Below are 21386 nucleotides of genomic sequence, written 5' to 3' on the forward strand. Positions count from 1 at the left end.
ATGGTCATTGTATCAAGAGATAGATGAGATACAGAATAAAATCAAGCGTTTGAAAACTTACAAAAGCAAATGAAATGGTAAATCTATCCCCTAGAAATGAAGTTTGAATACCGTTTGATTACCATTTTTTTTTATGAAAACCAAATGAATTTCACACTGTCCATGTAATCTAGAAATATCATTATTTTGATGGCTAGGGTGAATATAAACAGTGCTATTTTCCTAATTAGCAGCTCACCAAAATCTGCTTCAGATCTGAAATCTACATGCGATTCTCTCTGTTCAGTTTATTACTAGTACTAATTCAAACTCTACTTTCATTCCCTCAGGAATATTGCTAGCACTTGAAGGAGTTGGAAAGTTAGAGGATGCACTCTTCAAATTAGACAATGCTTACAACAATCACTACCAGCTCATAACATCATACTCCTACTGAAGACTGTTTGACAGTCAAATTGCCATGGATAAAGTTTGCCTGATGATGACAATTTTTATAAAAGAGTAGAATAACCTTCTCCTCATTCAAAACTCTGGCAGTCATTTCAGGTCAAGGTAGGAAATTTCAGTCAATACAGTTCTTATGCACAAAACATGAACATGCAACACCAGTTTTCAGCCATTTGCAGCAACAGACCAAAGCAGATAAGAATTTTCGTAATTTTCACATCAATAAAACCAAAAACTGACTCCAAAAGAGGTCAACAGACAACTCATCCACTGACGTATTGAATGTTTAATACAGTACAGGACTAGCTGCTCAAGTTTGACAGCATTCTTGTTTTATATCACACTTCGCCATTAAAAAATGATAAGAAGGCTGACAGCTCAGCTTAGCAAACCGTGCAAGTTCCATTAGTCACCTCCATGATGCATATTTAGAGAATATATCTAAAACCCATGGTCTATGATAGCTTACACTAAGCCCAGAGAAATGAGAATTTCTCAAGGCTAGTTCTCCTCTGCCTACTCAGGCTCAAAGAGGAAGGATTACTTACGTGAGCAGAGTTCAGGCTATCTGAAGTTGTAATGTGCCATCTTTGTGCGTATGCAGTATTACACAACATCTAAGTACATGATTGGATCCTGCTGTTCTCCACTGGACTGTGAGCACATCAAGCACCTGCTGCAGGGAGAGTGAACCCGGATTCAGAGTTGAATGAGAGCATGTTGTGAGCGTGATGGTTGTCTGCAGTCCCCTCTCTCATTGCCTGGATAATTTGGTTGCTATGGAGTGAAAATAGCACACAGATGCCACCATGTTGAAATGGATTAAAATTCTCCCTTATTTTTTTTATGTTGTGCATATCTGTTTAAACTGGAATTTTCACATGCAGTGGCTTTTTTTCTTCCAGATATTGTGCTGGACACTTCAGCATCTCAGCTGCAGAACTGTGGCACCTTCACAGTTCTACCTGAAGACTGCATTCTAAACATGCACATTACCAAAATAAAGCTCAGTGCTGAAAAAAATCAGTCCTAGGAGTGTTAGACTGTTTACCCCCCAAAAAAATCTATGCCTCATCTAGGAATATGTAAAACAAAAGATATTATACCTCTACTATTTAAAAACATATTTTCAAAAGAATACATTACTATTGATGAACCTCTCAGGTACTCCAGTGATAGACACCACAGAAAAATAACTGGGGAAATTGATGAGTCTATATTTAGAGTGAAGATATTGAATGGCACACAGTAACAAAGTTAAGACACAAGTAAAAATAATGGAACAAATGACTGAAGAGATACTCATTACCTAAGCTCTGTCTGAAAAAAGCAAGAACTCTCTAAGAAACACAGTATTTCACTTGTGTAATTTAAAACTATCTCATGGATCTGCACTTATGGTCTTAACACCAACACCTCCAGGTGTTTTGACCTTGCAAACTTAATAGCATTTTATAAAAGAAATACAAGCTTTGCATAAAAGTCAAACAATGAAGACAATAAAGCCTCATACTAATAATCATGAGTAAGCATCAGGTTTGTCTTCACAGTGCTTATGGCCTGATCCCTTCTACTACAATAAGATCTTGAAGAACTATAGGAGTCTTTTGACACTTACAAACCTCATCCAAATTTCCAAGTGAAATTAGTGTGGCCAATTTGTACCTCCCTGTATTTTGTTCCACATCTTCCATTAGTTTAAGTTTTTCTGCTATACCATTATCCAAGTTTGTAAACTGAAATGCAAAATTTAGAAAAGGAACTTTTAGAAGTTATTTTACAATAGAGATTGAATGCATATACACAGACACTCACATGCAATATGTTCTCCCTTCAAGGAGTATGACATATCAGAAACCTTAATTATTAAAAGGAATGGCAACATTTGAACTGAAATACTAAAGAGGTGTCTGCTAACTTTTTTCACAGGTATAACTTTTATTAATTTCTCTGAGTCTTTAATCATGCATGGACCAAAGGATTTTGTTTTGTTCTCCATGTTTGTCCTTGTTTGTATGCATTTTATTATATCTTCCGTGCACTTTTTAGATAAAGAAAATCTGCTCCAGATTTAAGTTAAGGATATGTATTCACGGATCCAGTGGAGAAAGAGCCGTACAGCATTCACTAATAATAGAACTGATAAAACTTGCTAGTGGCAATAGCATATATGTGTGTGTGTGCGTGTGTGTGTGTATATATATCTCCACTTATATACAGTCTGTAGTTTACGTTATTACGAATAAACAAAGTGTCATTCAGCAGAATTATGTCCACATAGTATACTAACGTAGATTTTTTTGAGGTTGTGCATCGTTAAGAGGTTCCTTTGAAGGTTTATATGCACTGTTCAGCTTAGCATTCCATTTCACCCACATTTTTACCAGTTGTACCATTTATTTTTCTGAGCCTGCAAACACCAATTGCTTTTAAAGACTGATTTTATATTTTGGGCACTATGGTGCTACGTAACAGAGTCAGGCTTTCAGCTGGCATTACACAGCACTACTGTGACCTTATGGCATGGTATAGCCATAGGCAGAGCTCAAATCCCAGACACAGTGTTGCAGCGTCAGTGCCCCAGAGAAAGGCAAATTCTCTTGGCTGCAACTTCATATCAATGTAGTGACACTACTTCCTATTATAAATTTACCTTGGCTGTTGCTAGCAGAGGGATCTCTGCAACACGCACCACTGCACAATGCAAATATGCCTTCAGGTATGTGTGTGTACATCAATTTTTTAGTCTATAATACCAATTGCAAATATTGGCATGCACGGTTGTGGTGTCTGTGTTTACAAACTGTAAAGAGGCTTAAGTGTTTATCCCCTTTATACACAGAGATATCCTGGACGTGTTCAGACAACATGGAAACCTTACTCTGGCCCCCATGTTCATACTTCTCATGGTACAGAGTGCACATTGTTTTTTTCTTTACTAACTGCACAGTATCCTTGCATATGTGGAATGTCTTAATACAGTGATCTAAAATGTTTTCTTACTGATTTGATTCTCAAAGCATAAATGTCAAATAAAATAAGAGGTATTATGCTCAATATCTCTTACTTCATAGTCATATGGTGTTAACTAGCCTCTCGTGTTGCAGCTACACAGTCTCCAATGCCTAATTTAAAATGTTATGCTTTGCTTGGGTTCTTCTAAATGACACATCAACCTTTAAAATTAACAGATAATAGAAATAAAACAAGAAATAGATCCAAATCATGTTACATGTTGCTTGTTTTATGGTGAAACATAGAGACTGCAATGGAGGTCAACGCATTATGTATTGGTTCTCTACAATGTACACACTAAAAGACTGCATGAGAACTACTCACGTTAATGAAATGGCTTCAGATTCAGTATTAATGTGATTTGATTTTCAATCTGTGTTTTATCTAAGCATTTGGAGGTAAAGGAATGGATCAATGGCACTATGTTTGAGTAAGATCTAGTAAAGAAAATAAAAGGAGTTGTATCTCCATTTTAATCTTTAACTTCAGATAGACTATATCCTATCATGCTATGAAATACCTACTGCAACTATTTGAAATGTAGTTTGTCTTCAAGTAACTATGAGAACACCTATAATGTTAATGGACAGTGTTTTCTTTTGGTAGAAACTGATCAGTTGCCTCCCATTCCAAAGAAACTTTCAGATAAAAATTGTGAGTTTGAATTTGCACAGATTAAAATTTAGGGACAATCAGAATGATACTTCAACTGAATGCAATGCCAAATGTCCCAACACCATTTCAGAGTTTAAACACGGCTTCGGAAGTGGCCAAATGACCAGAGAAAAGCCAAGCAGACAACTCCTCGTTAACTTGCATTTTAGCCTTGGCACAGAGTAATCCCTATCAAGTACAGGTATTTTCATCCTTCCCTTGATATGAATAGTCCCTGCTCCAAGAGGACACTAGGTGGACTAGACACCTTTTACATGGCTCTGAGTCCATCATTCTGTCTTTTTTAACTACAAATGGAGACATCAATTTCAATCATTATTGCACCTGAAAGTTAACCAAATTTGCCATGACATTTTATTTACATTCTAGTCACTGTATGAAAATAAGATATGAGAGTCTAATTTTTTCTTATGAAGAATGAGATTCAGAAATCATGAGTAAGATGTAGAACTAATATCATCACCATGTAGCATTTGATCATGTAGGACTAAAAAGAATTGTTCTGAAAATGCCAGCAACTCTTCTACTGAAATTTTTAATTCAATTTAATATTGCAGATGTAGAGATTAGGAATATGACCCCATGAAAAAGGAAGAGAAAATATAGAAAAAAGTGTCAGGGTTTTCAGATCAAATGCGATTTCAAAATATTCTATCTTTTCTGTTAAAAAAAAATAAAAATAGCTATATCAGTAAATTTTTCTAATATACTAATACTTCTGTTAATGCAGTCAATTGTACAGATCTGATCATAAACAGTTACACAAATTGGACATGTTACCCCACACCAGTCTTAGAAAAATACTCTCCCATATCACTGGTGTATGACTATTGTGTGAATGGAGGTGAGATACAATTTGAAGAGGAATTATATCTTTGAACAAATAGTAATACTACTAAATTAATTTATCATAAATATTTGGAGATTATTTTTGCAAGACTAGTATATTTTGACACATTTTATAATAATTTCTTAGAAGAAATAGCACAAGATAAGGAAGTTATCTTAAGTTATGGCAAGAGAGTTAATCAATGAATTAACCATTTAGGAGTGAAAGGATAACATGATTCATGACATATATGAGATTTCAGAACTAAAAAATACAGATATAGGGAAACAACTTTTGATGATGTCTTAAAGCTCAGTTAAAGGGGGTAAATTTAATTGTAAACCAGTTTCAGCCTAATTTGTGATGACCAAACTGGGATCCCTCAGAGATCACAGTGCTTCCCTAAACATGAAGGAAATGTATACGAAACTACAGCATAGCAACTGTTGATATGAACTGATTTTTCAGTGCTAAGCAATGTAATGATTCATAAAGCATATTTTTCTTCCTACCAACATAATCTCTTACTATGCTTATGTGTGTTACCCACCTGAATTTACCATACTATTTTTTAATTACTCTAATTATGTGCCATTTATATCCGTTAAATTTTTTTATTTTTGCTAGATCTTCATCCTGGAACTTCGATAATAACCATTAAAGACAATGATATTTCCTTAAATTTTCACTGCATGTATTTCCATATATACACGTATCTTGTAGACATCTTCTTTTCCTTGTTAAATAATGCTAAGGTAAATTCTACAGACTTACATGTCAATGAAATTGCCAGAGATATAACTCATGACTGAAATGGAACAATTCTTTTCCTCAACAGTTCCAATTTCATTTTGTTATGCTACCTTTATTTAAATATTAATAACCAGTTGTACTCTTAAAATGTTCAGGACAACCAGCGTATTTTCTTGCTTCTGTTTGCTGCTCAGGGAAAAATCGGGCCTTTTATTTCTTTCTTAGTGTTGAAGTTGCTTCCTCAAATATAACTGTTCCAACAGAGGGTAGATTTCAATTAGATATTAGGAAGAAATTCCTTTTTGTGAGAGTAGTAAGACACAGGAACAGGTAGCTCAGAGAATTTGTGGATGTTCCATCCCTGGAAGTGTTCAAGATCGGGCTGGATGGGGCTGCTTTGAGCAACCTGGACTAGTGGAAGTTGTCTCTGCCCGCGGCAGGGGAATTGGAACTAGATGATTTTTAAGGTCCCTTCAACCCAAACAATTCCATGATTCTGTGATTCCATGATTATTTTTCAGAAAACAATAATAGAAAATCATGGAATATGGAAACAATCCCATAACTTCTTCCTTGCCAGAAATGTTTGAAGCCACGTGGGATTATGGGATTTGTTCTCCTACTGAGAGACTGTGTTTCTCTGCATCCCAGGGTAAAACACTATAAAAGGTTAATTCACCAAGTAATATAGCTGTAAATAACTATTTTACACACTCACAAAGCATTGTTCGCTCTCTCATTGTTCCTAAGATAAGGAATATTCTTGCAAATCAGTCTATTTGTTTGTCTCTAGGGTTAGCAATCATCATGGGTTTTTTGTTTTGTTTTGGGGGTTTTTTGTGTGTTTTTTTTTAGATAGAATCAATCTAATTTTTAATGGTGAAATCATGTTTACTCAGAAGGGAAACAGCTGAAATAGCACTACAACTGCCCATGTGAGAAGAGCGGTCCCTCAAGGAGAGGTCCATATTACTGACTCTCCAATGCTGAAGGATCTTCATTATGTAGACCTGTGTTGTGCCTGGCCAGTGGAATAAATGCAGACCTTAGATGGCACTTGATTTCTCCATTTTCACAAGCAAACTAGCTACATAGGCAGGTGCAAACTCATTAAAAACAATTTGTACCAGGTGGAACTTCTTTGGGTTTTCTTGAGAAGTTAATTACCATTATTTACCATAAGGAGGAAAAAAAAAAAAAAGGGAAGTAATTCACTCCAAGTTCATGCTCAGAAGTCATTTAAAAGCCCCTTAAACTGTGTTTATCTCATAATATACAACAATTTGGAAAGACTAAGCCTAAGCAAAAATTCTTCCTGCTCACTTCCTGACATTTTGTCAGAAAGACCTGTAGAAAGAAGACTCCTCCTAGAGTGTAAATACCTGAGGGAAAGTCAGAGCATCCTCTATTTACCTGTGCACCTGCAAAGGAAAACTAAAACGTCTGAAGCCCCACCTTTTAAGAACCTTGTGAAACAATCTGGGAACTGAGCCAAAACCTCCTCTCTCAGTATATAAGACTCAGGAACAGAGAGGTATTTCCTCAGAGGCAGGTTGTTCGGTAGCTTCTACCGGACTTCCAGAAGATGGGCAGAGGTGGTGGGACTAGAATACCACTATGGATATCAATACTAGCACTTGTCTTCATACACATTGAAGGTAGGAAGATTCACTTTCTTGGCATTTTTACTGTTTTAAAGAATTTAGAGCTTGCTTTGGAGTTTGAAACATTTTTTCCTTGGCTTTGTAAAGTTAATGAACCTGTTACATTCGTGCAAGATTTTCTTTTCTATTATGAATACTTTCCTTCTTAAGAAGAAGAAATTACCTCTCTTCAAACTGCTGTCCTGTTTTCTTCAGTTGAAATCTGGAACAGCTCCCCTGCATTCAGTGGAACTCACTCAGAACTTACATTTCTACAAAAATGCCTCAAGATTTGCATTTAGCTTTTTATGTCCATTTCAAGGTGGTACAGTATTTCTAAATGCACAAACCAAAAGGTGTAAAAGTACCTCTAGAAAGGAACAAGTCAGAGGATGAGACTGTCTGCATGCATTTTTAAAGATTTTGTTTATCAGCTGATGACACAGTATTGAAAAAAGAAGGGCTTTGGTGAAAATCACTGGACAATAGGTTTCAACAATTCTTTTACTCTTGCCCATGAGGTTGCACAAAAGCTTAGCACACAGGGTTGGTTTGCAATGGGCTAAAAGCAAATGAAGCAACTTTAAGTATTCTAAGAGGGCAGTAATAGTCAGAGATGGATTGAAATAACTTTTTACATTTTTTAAATTATTTTTTCATGAGATAATTTCCCTTAAAGTTTAAGGTAACAACAATATTAGTTTTCCATTTTGATCTCAGGTGCAGATCCTATTGTATGATTTTATATTTTTCCTACTCCTAGGCAATTCCATACTAACTTATGTTAAAAAGTAGTAGTGTCATGGAAAAGCCCATCAAAAGACTGACTGTAGCATTACCACACCATGCAATGGAAGCAGGGATCTGCAATGCATGTGGCATGAGACAGAATGGAGCCATACAATGCATGGAGAGAGAAGCAAAAAGCTCTCTGAGGCCGGGCAGAGGAGGAGCCCAGAGGCACTGAATGGTTCCTACCTTAAAAAAAGGCACAGCATGTCCTTCCAACACCAACTGCAGACCCCTGGGTAGTGCTAAAAGGGACTTGCAGAGCTCTCTACAATTCTGGTTTCAGCCTAAGCCCCTCTAGTGGTGCTGCTCACAGACTTCCCTTGCAGGGTGCAGCAGGAGGTGAGCCTGCCTTTTTGGTTTTCTCTGGCCAGCATAATCTCCACTGCAACATGCTCTGTGATGAACTCTCACTAAGCAGTGTATTAAAAGCCCCTCTGGTCCCTGCAGATAATGTATTTATTCCTATTGTGATGCTGCAGTAGAATGGAATGAAAAATGGTTTCTTTGCTGGAAACAAAAAGTTTTGCTTTGGGGCAAAATCAACAGGCACAAATGTATGTATTGGAAAGACCTATTTCTTTTTCTGTGTGGCTTTTGTGTTTTTCTTCTGCTGCTTTTCACAAAGAGTGCCTAAAATACAGAGTAACTGAGTAAGAGAGGCCAGAGATATGTCCTATAATCCTAAAATGAATTCTTCCTGTACAAAAGGAAATTTTAAAGCACTCTGGCTAGAGAAAAGGTTTTACTGATGCTTAAAGCACAGAGTGACCATAAACCCTAAGAAAATTAAGTTCTTTATCTGAAAAGCTTATAAGGGAATGCAGGGGTACATTGTGACAGTAACAGAATAAGGATCTGCTCAAACTACCACAGGCATGTTTTTGATGGCTTCCCTGCAGTAATTTATCAGTCAAAAAATAAAAACACACCAAAAAAAAAGAAAAGCTGAAGGAGTGGTGTTTGGCCATCATGGTTGCACGCAGCCCTGATTCAAATTTGACCTGTACATGAGCATATCTTTGCTGATTTTTTATTTTTATATATACTGACTGTTACATGTTAAAACAGATGTAACTGAGAAATTGAGGGAGCTCAAGAAAATTAGACATTAAAATTTCTACCATTCTTGATGCAGTTCAAGCCCAAGATGGTGAACAACAAACAAAGTATATTTCTCCATCTATCCTGCAGCGACAAACCGTATTTTTATGTTGATCTATTTCTAAGATTTTGTTTCAAATCAAGTTGATAAATAATAAGATTACTGGAATGTTTTTAGTCCTAGCTAGAATACCACACACGTTAAAAGAGAAGACCTCTGTACAATATACCCGATCTCTGACTGCTCTAAACTTGAGAACTTCCTATGAGATCTGGGCCAGTGGATCTGCTCTACTGATATGATAGAGTTATCTAATCTTTAACTTCAGGAAAGGTACATACCTTCTATCTAAAAGTGTATTTTCAGAAGAGGTGTGTGTTTACATACGTATCACCAGGGTACTTGATAGTAGGCAATAAAGGACACGTTTTAATTTTTTTTACACTGTGTCAAGATGACTGCATTACTCATGAGAGAATAAGGAAACTGTAACTACCTTAAATGTTAGCATAATTAAGCACTACAAGATCATGCATGACACATAACTGTACAGAGGAAAATAAGGGTGGAAGGATACAAGGCTGACTGGTATATTAGTGATGACAGGCTGAAATAACTGATCACTAAGTCTGTCCTGCAAGAAGTGTACCACAAATTTTTTAACAATAACTGAGGATCATATTGTTGCTTCTGAGTTCAGAACCTGGGCCAGGATCAGATGGGACAATCTTGAACAAATAATGAAAGAAAGTACTACAGCCAAAGGGCATAGTCTTTGGAATTTAGTTGTCAGTGAAATTTATAGAAAGATAGATCACAAAGCAATGTGTAAAAACTACCAATAAAACCTTGTGGAAACTTCCCTACAGAGTGTAAATAGTAATAGGAAATTTTCATCACTAAAAAGGCTATGTTATCTCTATCCATTTTGTAGCATTCTAATAAGATTAAACTTGGTCATTTTTTCTCCTTTTGCTTTTCTACCAGCTTTCAAATCCCAAGAAGTGACAATCATTCCACCTTTTCAAAACACACTGAGAGTAAAGGGTAAGTTAACCAAATGTCATGGCACAGATATCTGTGTTCTTGTTGATCACACAGAGCATGGAGTGACTGAAGAGATCAATAGATTGTGTAAAATGCTTTAGCACTGTGGAAAAAAAACTTAACAGAAAAGTCATCAGTTCCTCAGGTAACACAGATAATCTAACTGTGAATCCAGTGCTTCACCTGCATTTTGTTTATATAATGCAGCTGTAAAAAAAAAAAAAATTAAAAATATACTTATATATGCAATAATGGGAAAAATCATGCACAATATTTCCAGTAAAGAGAGAAAAATACTAATATGCTGAAAACACTGTGGAGACATCTTATCTAGGGTATAGGGTACAATTCAAGCAGGGTGAGTGTAAATGTGGAAGAAATGCAGGAAGGGACTGTGAAGATGATCAGGGAGATAGAAGAGCCTTCTTGTAAGGAAATGAAGACTGAAAAGAGACAAGAGATTTCTATAACTGGTGGGGGGAGTAGTAGGCAGGTGAAACCCCTTCAAGGTGAAGTGTAATTTTGGCACAAGAACAACCAGGCATACGTGAGACAGGAATATTGTTTGGAAGATATCGGCAAAAGTCTTCCAGTCATTCAAAGGTTGCAGGTATGAGTGGCCTTCCCTAGTAAGAGTATGAATTGGTGTTAAACTAACTTTAAACTGGGTTTATGGTGAAACTTTAGAACTTCATACATTTACAAAAGGATTTAAAGGATATGGGTGTTGACAGAACCAGAGCATTGGATCTAGTGACCCAGGAGGTCTCCTTCTCTATGCAAAACAGATTAAACACAAAAAGTAACTGAACCAAATAAAAAAATTATGATGAGCAAATAGCATGACAACAAGGAAAACAGAAGATGGGCTTTTGGGACAGAGGCTACTGAAAGACCCAGGAGGGGAAGGGCATCTAAAGGGAGGGTATTACAGCAAATGACAGGATATTCATACTGCTTGTTTTGGCTCCACAGCTGGCAACCCCTCTCACAATGGCCGTGTGTGCAGCACATGGGGTAACTTCCACTTCAAAACCTTTGATGGGGACATCTTTTACTTCCCTGGAGTCTGCAATTACATCTTTGCATCCAACTGCAAGTCTTCCTATGAGGACTTCAACATCCAAATTAGGCGTACAATGGCGGAAAATGCTACCGTGATCACTCACGTCATCATGAAGCTGGAAGGAGCAGTGATTGAACTGACCCGTGGCTCTGTCCGGCTAGACAACAAATTGTATGTTCATAACTTGCAGCTGTCATCACTGCTGTTGATCCCAGTGAACTCTTTGAGCAAGCATCCCTTTCCCTTGTCTGATCCGACATCATTGCTTCCAAGCAGCTGGAAGGCTCAGGTCTTTCCTGACGTATTAACAAAAATGAGGGCTTGACAGTGAGCTAAGTGCCACTTCTGCACATTATCCCTGTGTCCATTTTATTCAGATGAACTATGTTGCATATGATGGCCCACTTCTACAATTGTGTATGTATATATACAACTGAGTCTATAAGATGGATTCAGTCAAAGTGTTAGAAACTTAAAGGGTGCAAAACCTACCTTCCATTAATGTTACTAGAACAGAATTCTTGAGAGGAGTTTTTGACAGCTTTTGTCTTTGCACCAAACAGCGTGCAGTAAAGCGGTGGCTGCAGCTTATATCTGAGTTAATTTAAAATTATCTATTCTGGAAACTTGCAATCTATGTAGCAATTGCAGCACTGACTTTGGCATAGGGTGTGAAACCTGTAGAAAAGGACAAGTAAATATTTGGGCAGCTATCCTACTGTGAGTTGTCTATTATAGCAGCTATGTACAACGAGCTGGGGTAAAGGTTATCTTGGGTACAGCTTTTTGAATGTCACTCACGCCACAGAAAGCCTGGAGTCCATCTCTTTATCATCAAATGCTTTAAGGCCTGAAGCATATTGTTTGCAAAACAGAGTCTCCTAGCACTTCTTTGAACCATAGAACCAAAAACATATGCCAACATTTTACCTAGAAAAACACTCTTGAGAGAAAGCCAAAAGGAACAACAGGGCTGATCCATTTGCACAATGAGAAGCAACTGCACAGGAAACAGCCAAGATGTTACAAACCTGTGTTGTCTGTATTTAGCTACTGCTCTGATTTCCTCACTGATGGATGCTGAAAATTCTCAAAGAGAGTAAGAAAGAATGGCAGTGTGGATATTCAATGAATACTCTGTCCCTACCCCTGCTGACTTCCGGTGATCTTTCCCTAGGGTTCAGATGCCCTACAGCCATATGGGAGTCTTGATAGAGAGAAGTAACAACTATCTGAAAGTTTCTGCCAAGTTAGGGCTGACCTTCCTTTGGAATGAACAGGATGCCCTCCTGGTAAGAAAACATCCAGAACATGGCAGAAAGTCTGTATTTTGAAAATAGTTTGTTTACGTTTTTGCAGTATTAATCAGTCATGTAGACATTAGTTGCTTTTGAATTTGTGTCCATTTTTAGTGTATTGTTTTTCCAGTCTTCTCCCAATTTTCCCTTTTTTCCCCCACTAATCTTGGCTCAGAGTCAATAGACCCCCAATTATAATATTTTCACCTCACTGTGAAGTAATCCTCAGATTCCAGACCTGGTAATGTACTGATGTTCACAACCCAGGGCTAGAAGAAGAGCAAGTTTTTCTTGGTTGTCACTGACCTTTCCAATGATGCCTACCTTCTTATCACACAACACAGTCTGCACAGCAAACATATGTCAATTTTTGAGTACACAAGCAATACTGATGTAGGCTGTGCTCTTAACCATCCAGACTGACATTTCTATGAACCTCTTTCCTCACTTCTTTTAGGTGGAACTAGATAAGAAATATGCCAATCAGACTTGTGGACTTTGTGGGGACTTCAATGGAATTCCAATTAATGATGAATTTATTTCAGGGAGTAAGTAATAAAAAGCATTATTAAGTATCAGTGCTTGTTTTTTTTCTTTTACAATATTCTGTAATGTAGCTTGTGGGTTATATTAACTGCAAAACTAGTGATACTTTTTCATGTATTTCTATGATATCAGTTTTGCACAGTCAGGGCTTTGAGATGTATTAGACTGCTTCCATCACTGTTAGATGTTTTAAGACCTGCCACATAAAACTTGTTTGCAATACTTTGGGTTGAGTTCCTTGTTCATCTTCTTTTACCTTTCATACTATAGTGATATTATTTGGTAATCAATGTTCATGTGATAGCAGGTAGGATCACAAAAGAAAACATTTCCATGCAAATAACCAGTAAACATTGTTCTAATATTTGAACTGTTTTTTACAGGGACAAAACTAACCCCCATACAGTTTGGTAATAGGCAGAAGATGGATGGACCCACAGAGCAGTGTGATGATCCTATTCCTTCTACTGTTCAGATGAACTGCTCAGCAGAATTTGTAAGAACCTCTCTCTCAAAATTTTTCTTTTCAGTGTGAAATATACTCTATCTTTGGAGAAAATTTGTTAGAAGGGAAAAAGTATGCCAAAGTGAATGCTAAAAAATTCCCCAGCTAAGAGAACACTGCGTATTTTCCCAAAAGAGAAAATCACTGAGGATATCTTAATATAAAGAAATTGTATAAGGCTTGGGAACTCACCTGAGGTGAAAGTAACTCAAGATATGGAAGATACTAGAATTAACTAAAGGATTTCCTTTATGTTCTTGCCCTATTGATATACTTTTCCCTAAATATCTGCTTATGGCTACTGTTGTACAGGTTTTGTGGACTGGATGGATCCTTGATTTGTTCTGCCACAGGCCTTAAATAATTAGTTTCATATTTTCTAAATGTTTTGTTTACCTTCTCTGTTTTCCTTCCCAGGCTTCTATCTGTGAGACAGTATTAACCAGTAAAGCATTTACGAGTTGCAACATGCTTGTCAATGTTCAGGACTACATCGAAACTTGCATACAAGACCTATGCCACTGTGATAGCTCAATGGCTGACTTCTGTATGTGTAACACTTTTGCTGAATACTCCCGGCAGTGTGCTCATGCAGGTGGACAGCCTCTGAACTGGAGAACCTCACAACTGTGTCGTAAGTATCTCAGGAAAGGACTTCCACCTGTGCTTATTACCCACATCATTAAACTCCAAATATGTGAGGTTTTTTTCCTTGAAAAGACAGTTGTTTAAAGGTGCATACAATTATCGTGAAATCAGTTTCAACCTGATCATACTCAAGACTTTGGGAATATGGAGGTTTAGGGGATTTTCCTTACGAACAGTTTTAATATATATCAGAAAAACTAAAATGTTTTGGCCTCCACTTGGATCAGGATTCCCCATCATATCTTGACCGGAAACATCCTAAATTGCAAATGTTTTCTCAGCCTTTCAGGGGAAAAGCCAGCTTTATAATACTTTTTCTACTTTTAGCCAAATCATGTCCGTTCAACATGCAATACCATGAGTGTGGCTCTCCCTGCTCTGACACGTGCAGCAACCCGGAACGATCTGCACTTTGTGAAGACCATTGTACAGATGGCTGCGTCTGTCCTCCAGGCAAGCTTATTTCCTGCCCTGTTCTCACAGTCAAACCCACTAGAATACTTACTTGTACACATTTAACAACTTTTGCACTCTGTATCATTCTCATCATGACACCAGCATTATTATCATCAAAAGAAAAGCTACATTTCTTCCTTCATATACATGCTCTATTTCGATTCAAATTATTAAATATGCCCTTTTAAATAACAAACATTGAGAAGACGTGTATATAATGACTGAACTGAGAATAAGATAATTTGTTCCTAACAACAAGAGCATTCAGATTCAGTTCCCAGAAAGTATGAAATCTTCAATCAGATTTTGCACACAACGATAACTCCTGTTAGCAAAGCTGCATCTGGTTCGCCAAATCTCCTTCTTGTCAAGTGCTGAGTGTCTAAACAACAAGGAGCTCAGAGAGCACCAGGCAGTGTGTAAAATTTGGTGCTTCAGAGAAATATGTATGAGACCTGAGTATCAGTACAAGACAAACAATGCAAGTGTATCTTCTTTGTGCACACTTACGGGGCTGAAAATTTTTGTTGCTGTTGTGAGTGACTGTATGGTAGGATCTTCACCCCTTGCAGCTCTTCTGCCCATTCTCATGATGTCTCACAGAATTCACCATCATTTGTTTGTGTAATGGCATTGACTTCTCTTAAACAATCCTCTGTCTCTGGGCACAAAAATATTTACTTTACAAATATGTCCCTGGGCAGTCTTACAAATGGTTCATCTATTCCACCTCATTATCTAGTAATTTTAATCCTAATTCCATTCTAATGAAGTCCATAACAGAAACGTATTTCCCTAGAGGTCTCTTTTGATCACCCTAGGATTTTAGGTAGGCTTCAATGGCATACAGCCTTTCAATCTCTACATAGCTTGCATCCTATTATTTTAAAGTACTGTGTAATACAGAAGAAAAGGGGCATATTCTCAGGCATCTGCTAGATATGTGTTCAAAGGCAGGCTGTGCAGTGCACAGAATGAGTAACAGACCATTTCTTTTCCTAGGAATGGTGTTTGATGACGTTAATGGTGCTGGCTGCATTCCCCGCAGAGAATGCCACTGTACCTATGAAGGTGAAACTTATGCTCCTGGTGCCTCCTTCTCATCTAAATGCAGATCATGGTAAGATACTTTCATACATGTCTTTTCTTTTAGGTGCACTATCTCAATATTCTGAAGACAGGGAAAAATAACTAATTTCCCCTTAAAAAAATTAGGAACTACTTATCAATTGAAATTTCCTGATTACAGTGTTTTAGAGGACAGTTCATGTCTGTTTTCCCCTTACACTTGGAAGCAAAATTTAAGTTTTTGAATAGATGCCTCAATTTCAAGACCTATCAATTAAAGAAGACAATCAAATAACAGAGGTGTTTCAAAATGTGAATTAGTGTTACATCCTTTGCAGCACTGCAGTATAATATTAGGATGCTCATGTAAATACCATAGAGGGCATGACACTTAGGGACATGGTGCATTTAGAGTGGGAGATCACATTTGAGAGGCATATTTGGCAAATATTACCTATATTTTTTGAATATCACTATAACTACTGAAGTTTTATTGCATAACTGTGTGCAAATGCACCCATCTATGTATGAACACAAGAACCATGTTATCTTCCATGAAAAACTTGTTTGAAGCTTGAGCCATGCTAATGGAGATGAGGAGTGATACTTCTTCATATGCAGAAGGATGCATGACAGGTTCACCAGGACTGAATTCTGTCCGAAGACTGGAAATGAACAGCAATATATATATATAAAATTATCACTGATATAAATGTGCCTGCCCCATACTTATTCTGATATTTTATAGCAATACTGGTTTCTTTGACAGTATGATCAGTGTTTCAAGAGGAAAACCGAGGCATCATCTGCCCTTATCGTCTTCTATTTCATTTACATTTGCATTACCCAAGGTTACTGAATGCCTTCTTCATTTCAGTACCTGTGTTGGAGGTGAATGGTCTTGTGTCACTCAGTCATGCCCTGGGACTTGCAGTATTGAAGGAGGCTCCCACATTTCAACATTTGATGAGAAACATTACTCTTTCTTCGGAGACTGTAGCTATGTCCTAACCAAGGTAAAAATGAGTCACCCTTGCTAAAGGAAAGTGGGTTTATTATATATAAGGTTTTTTGTTGAAAATTACTGGCAGTCACATCAACTTTATGAAATTTAGAGGGTCAACATGGAGCCTGTCTGTTTTGTGGTTTTGTGTTCTTTGATCATTGTTTAAGAATTGCACTGAGTTTTTAGCAGACGTATTAAATACCTAGATTTTAGTAGATATACTAAATACCTAGATTTCATAACCCTAGCTATTTTTATGGTTTATTTGTATTGGGTGAGTCATGTAAACTATTTTCATAAGGACTTCATGTTGAATCAAATCTGTTATCAATAAGATCAGTCTGAACATTACCAAGTAAGAGAACAATAAAAATTTAGGAAGGAGCTAGAGTACTTTAGAAATAGATTAGACTAAATTGATGAAACTTTTGAATGAGTTTCATCAAGTACTTTTCTTGATCCACAATGGAAGCATAGATCAGACTTATACTTTAAACTCCTCTTTTCGGCGCCAACATGTAAAATTAGATTCTCAGGGTTTCTGGAGGTAGAGAAAAATCACTAAATTTGTACTCAAAAGTTCAAAAAGCCCACAAATTTAATATTGAATTTCCAGATGTCTGGAATTCTGCATATCAGCTATCCTCAATTTAGTCTTCATTATGCCAAAGAAGCGATAAGACGAATTCAGAATCACAGCCTTCTCTGAGTGTTAAGTCTTGGCCATTAGTCACCCTTTGAAGGTGGCTCACAGAACACAGTTTAATGAAAAGCAGAACCAAGACAAAAAACCAAATTTTGCCTTTATTCAGTAATTTAGTGAATAAGGATTTTAGCTTAATTTTCTCCTGTTAGAGAATATTTAAATGCACGATTTCCTACCAGTCTGAAAAATGTTCAAATTACCAAGGTCCTTGATAACTTATTCAGTGCAGAAGACTGGAAACAATTTCTTTCCTCTCCCTGGTAAACTTCATAACCACTGGGAAAGAAAGGCACGTGTCCTTCTTCTCTAGCATATTAAACTAGTATTACCTTAACATTAGAAACTACTATTACCTAAGCCTTAGGGAGTTTAATGTTCAGCTTAATATGTCTAACTCACCCTTGATGTCAGGAACAATGGATAGCTTCCAGAGTGCAGACTGCATGAATGCCAGCTGACTTGGTGTCTGTATACATACATGTAAGACCACGTGAGCAAGAAGAAATTAAATACACAATATTTTGAAAGATTCACTCTACTAAGAATTCCACTTAAGTGTGAACTTTTTTAAGTTAGCAATATTTTAATATAACAAATCCTTTTATTGGTATCTTTTGTTTTCTTCTTCTAGCTCTGTGACAGCAATGAATTCACAGTTCTGGGAGACATCCACAAGTGTGGCCTGACTGAAACTGAGACGTGCCTCAAGGGTATAGCCATCAGCCTGAGTGGAGGACAAACTGTGAGTAGCAAATGTAAACACCTAACATTCTGCAGGGATGTTCTCAAACCTTAACAGACAAGTAACAAGACACATAACAGCACACACAGGAAATCTGCACTTACTTTTCCTTTTATCTCATTTGAACATTATTCAAAGTAAAATTAAGAATAAAGTAAGTACATTAGAAGACAAGATCCTAGTAGTTTTCTCTTAGTTAGATAACTTTGGGCTTTTGCTTTTTTAGACAATGGACCGCAGTAATAAAATTAAAGAAATAATATACTAATCAAAACATCATCATAGTCTCCCTCCACTTTTTTTTTTCCCCTCCATCTTGAACAGTATTAGAAAATATTTTGAAAGTACTTTACTTTTCCTAAATATGCTTGGTAATCATTGCCTTTTGTTGTGCACAGAACATTGTGATCCAACCTTCTGGTAGTGTATTTGTGAATATGATCTACACACAGCTGCCATTCTCAGCAGGTAAGTTCCTTTGGAAGACTTCTGTAATGTTTCTCATTTTTTACTTTAAAGTGTTATTACATGAATTAATCTAAAGCCAAATTCTACCTTTGATTACACTGCAGCAAACCCAAAGTACTGCAGTAGAGCATAGTCTCCCACTTCTAATGTAACAGGGTGTCCCTATTCAAAACTTAGAATTTTAGCAAAATTAAGGTCTAAATATCTAATGAAATGGAGATTCAGTTCAAGGAAACAGTGTCATTGCACACTTCCAGATCCAAACATTGACATAAGAGATGAAAGAAAAAATATGACATGCAACAGGACTCCAATATCTCAAGTAATTTAGTTCCCTGTGTTCCCTCTGGAGCACATTAATCTCTGGAGTTTCTCTCATGACAGTTCTTCTCAGATACTACTGCACCTGAACACAAAGCAAACCATGAAAGGACTTAATAGGACCAGACTGGAGTCTTCCATTTAATAGTGCTATATCATTTTCACCAAGGAAAAGCAGCCTTTTAAATAGCAATGAAAGTGTGCGTTCTTCCCCTTATTTTAAAACACCTGACAAAAAGTGCAGGGTTTGTATACATTTGTTGTTTAGGTGTTTATATTAGCCTGTTTTGGTGCTGGATTTGAAATCCTGTATGGATCATTTCTGCCCCAGTTCTTCAGAAATTAGAATCATATCAAACACAGCTGTAGAATTCCTCTGTGTGATGAACAATAATTTCAAATGCTCATATCATATGAAATTATAACTCTTTTGTTCTTATATCCCTAGCAAATGTCACCATCTTCAGACCTTCATCTTTCTTCATCATTCTGCAAACAACCTTTGGTCTTCAGCTACAGGTTCAACTTGTGCCTTTCATGCAACTTTTTATAGACTTAGACCCCTCACATAAAGGGCAGACCTGTGGTAAGTGACCTTAGCGTAACAAGTGCCTTCACCAGTGTGTGTCATTCTGTAGGGCACTTTCACAGACCATCTGCTTCCTTTTAGGTCTCTGCGGAAACTTCAATGACATGCAGACAGATGATTTCAAAACCACCAGTGGTGTAATAGAGGGTACTTCAGCTGCCTTTGGCAATACTTGGAAAACTCGGGCTGATTGTCCTGATGCCAAAAATACCTTTGAGAACCCCTGTACTGTCAGCATACAAAACGGTAAGCTCAGCATATAGTAACAACTTCTATTCTCTTTTAAGATGCAAAGACAGAATAAGCTGATCAGTCACCAAGTATTTAGACAAAATAACAGAACTGTTTGCACACACACTATTTTCCTCAGCTGACACTAGAAGTCTTCAATTAATAAACAATAGCTAGGAAAATACTGTGGATCTGTAAAAATATTCCTTGGGATCAAGACAGCAGCTGTTTTTGCCAGCTTACTTAAGAGAAAGTGGAACCATACAGCATATTAGGGATCCATTCCTGGAAAGGGCTGACTGTCATATAGGAAAAAAACTGTGCATAGCCCCACTGAATGTTGGACTCAGTGTGACCTTTCCACTGTTAAACTGAGAACCAGATTTAAAATTCAGAATTTCAAAGTTTTCAAGCTCCATTTTAGCCAATAAAATATATAATTTTGAGTATTCACAAGCTTACTCTTTTGTTTTCTCAGATGAACTAGCATATTTTTAATTTACAATGTGAACTTTTCTTTTCAAAATTTGATTATGGATGTCTTAGTTTATTCCATGACAATTACCACAAATTAGAGAGCATTCAGTTTATCAAGAGTTCGTATTTCTCTTTACAGGAAGCAAAAGACTGTTTCAGCAAATGTGGGGCTAAATTATATTGTAAAGTTAAGCTTCTGCAATCTCCCTGCAGGAAGTATAGTAAAACTGAGACAAGAGTTTTGAAAACTAACTACAATAGAAACTTACCATGTTTTCAATTCACAGACCAGTATGCTCAGCACTGGTGTGGACTGCTCTCTGATACTATGGGACCTTTTGCTGAATGTCACTCAACAGTGAATCCAGAAGTTTACCAGAAGGTATTTGGCTCTTAACTTTATCCCATTTAAGAGAAAAAGACTCAGATTTCTGATACTAACACCTGAGAGAGTAACTTGCCAATTGAGAGGATATGCATTCATGGTAGTTCTTTTCAAGACAAGGGCTCATTCTTATAAAATTTGCTCCTTTGTAAAGGTATCCCTCCATTCCCAGGAGGATAAATTTACAGGTATATTCCTCCTGCACCTCTTGCATTTTTAAGTGCGAACTTAAAGATTAAGCTAGGAGCTTGGACTCCTTGGACTCCTTATGAGGTCAAGGGACAAAACCTGTCCCTCCTGAGGTAGAAGGAAAGCTTTAGTCAGAATCTTAACCAGCACTTTAGTTTCTCTGAACTGCTCTCAGAAGGCTTTCGCATATATGTAAAGGACAAGGCAAGTAATGTGTGTAAGAAACAGCAAAGAGATTTAGATATGTGAACAAAAACATTCCAGGAATTCAAGGTGATGAAGCTCTGTAACAGAGTCCCTGGGTACTTTACAAAATCTCCCTGTTATTGCAAATTTATAAGATTATAAAGCAAAGATTTATAAGCAAACATCTTCTGGAATT

General features: G+C 37.0%; 1 protein-coding gene across 1 annotated transcript in view; it reads left to right on the forward strand.

Annotated features, from left to right (window-relative positions):
• Positions 1-7238: 7238 nt before the first annotated feature.
• LOC127478534 (mucin-5AC-like) overlaps positions 7239-21386 on the forward strand; it is a 52275-nt gene continuing 38127 nt past the window's right edge. The window contains exons 1-15 of the mRNA XM_051804401.1: positions 7239-7377; positions 10244-10303; positions 11279-11540; positions 12547-12661; positions 13125-13215; positions 13597-13709; positions 14136-14352; positions 14694-14819; positions 15825-15942; positions 16768-16906; positions 18234-18344; positions 18743-18812; positions 19582-19719; positions 19804-19968; positions 20718-20812. Coding sequence (XP_051660361.1) covers positions 7305-7377; positions 10244-10303; positions 11279-11540; positions 12547-12661; positions 13125-13215; positions 13597-13709; positions 14136-14352; positions 14694-14819; positions 15825-15942; positions 16768-16906; positions 18234-18344; positions 18743-18812; positions 19582-19719; positions 19804-19968; positions 20718-20812 — 1893 coding nt within the window. The 5' untranslated portion in view covers positions 7239-7304. The remainder of the gene's footprint in view (positions 7378-10243; positions 10304-11278; positions 11541-12546; positions 12662-13124; positions 13216-13596; positions 13710-14135; positions 14353-14693; positions 14820-15824; positions 15943-16767; positions 16907-18233; positions 18345-18742; positions 18813-19581; positions 19720-19803; positions 19969-20717; positions 20813-21386) is intronic.

Source organism: Manacus candei, unplaced genomic scaffold (assembly GCF_025592945.1).
Source record: "Manacus candei isolate 608988 ecotype Guabito, Panama unplaced genomic scaffold, ASM2559294v1 h1tg000060l, whole genome shotgun sequence".
Taxonomy (NCBI): Eukaryota; Metazoa; Chordata; class Aves; order Passeriformes; family Pipridae; genus Manacus; species Manacus candei.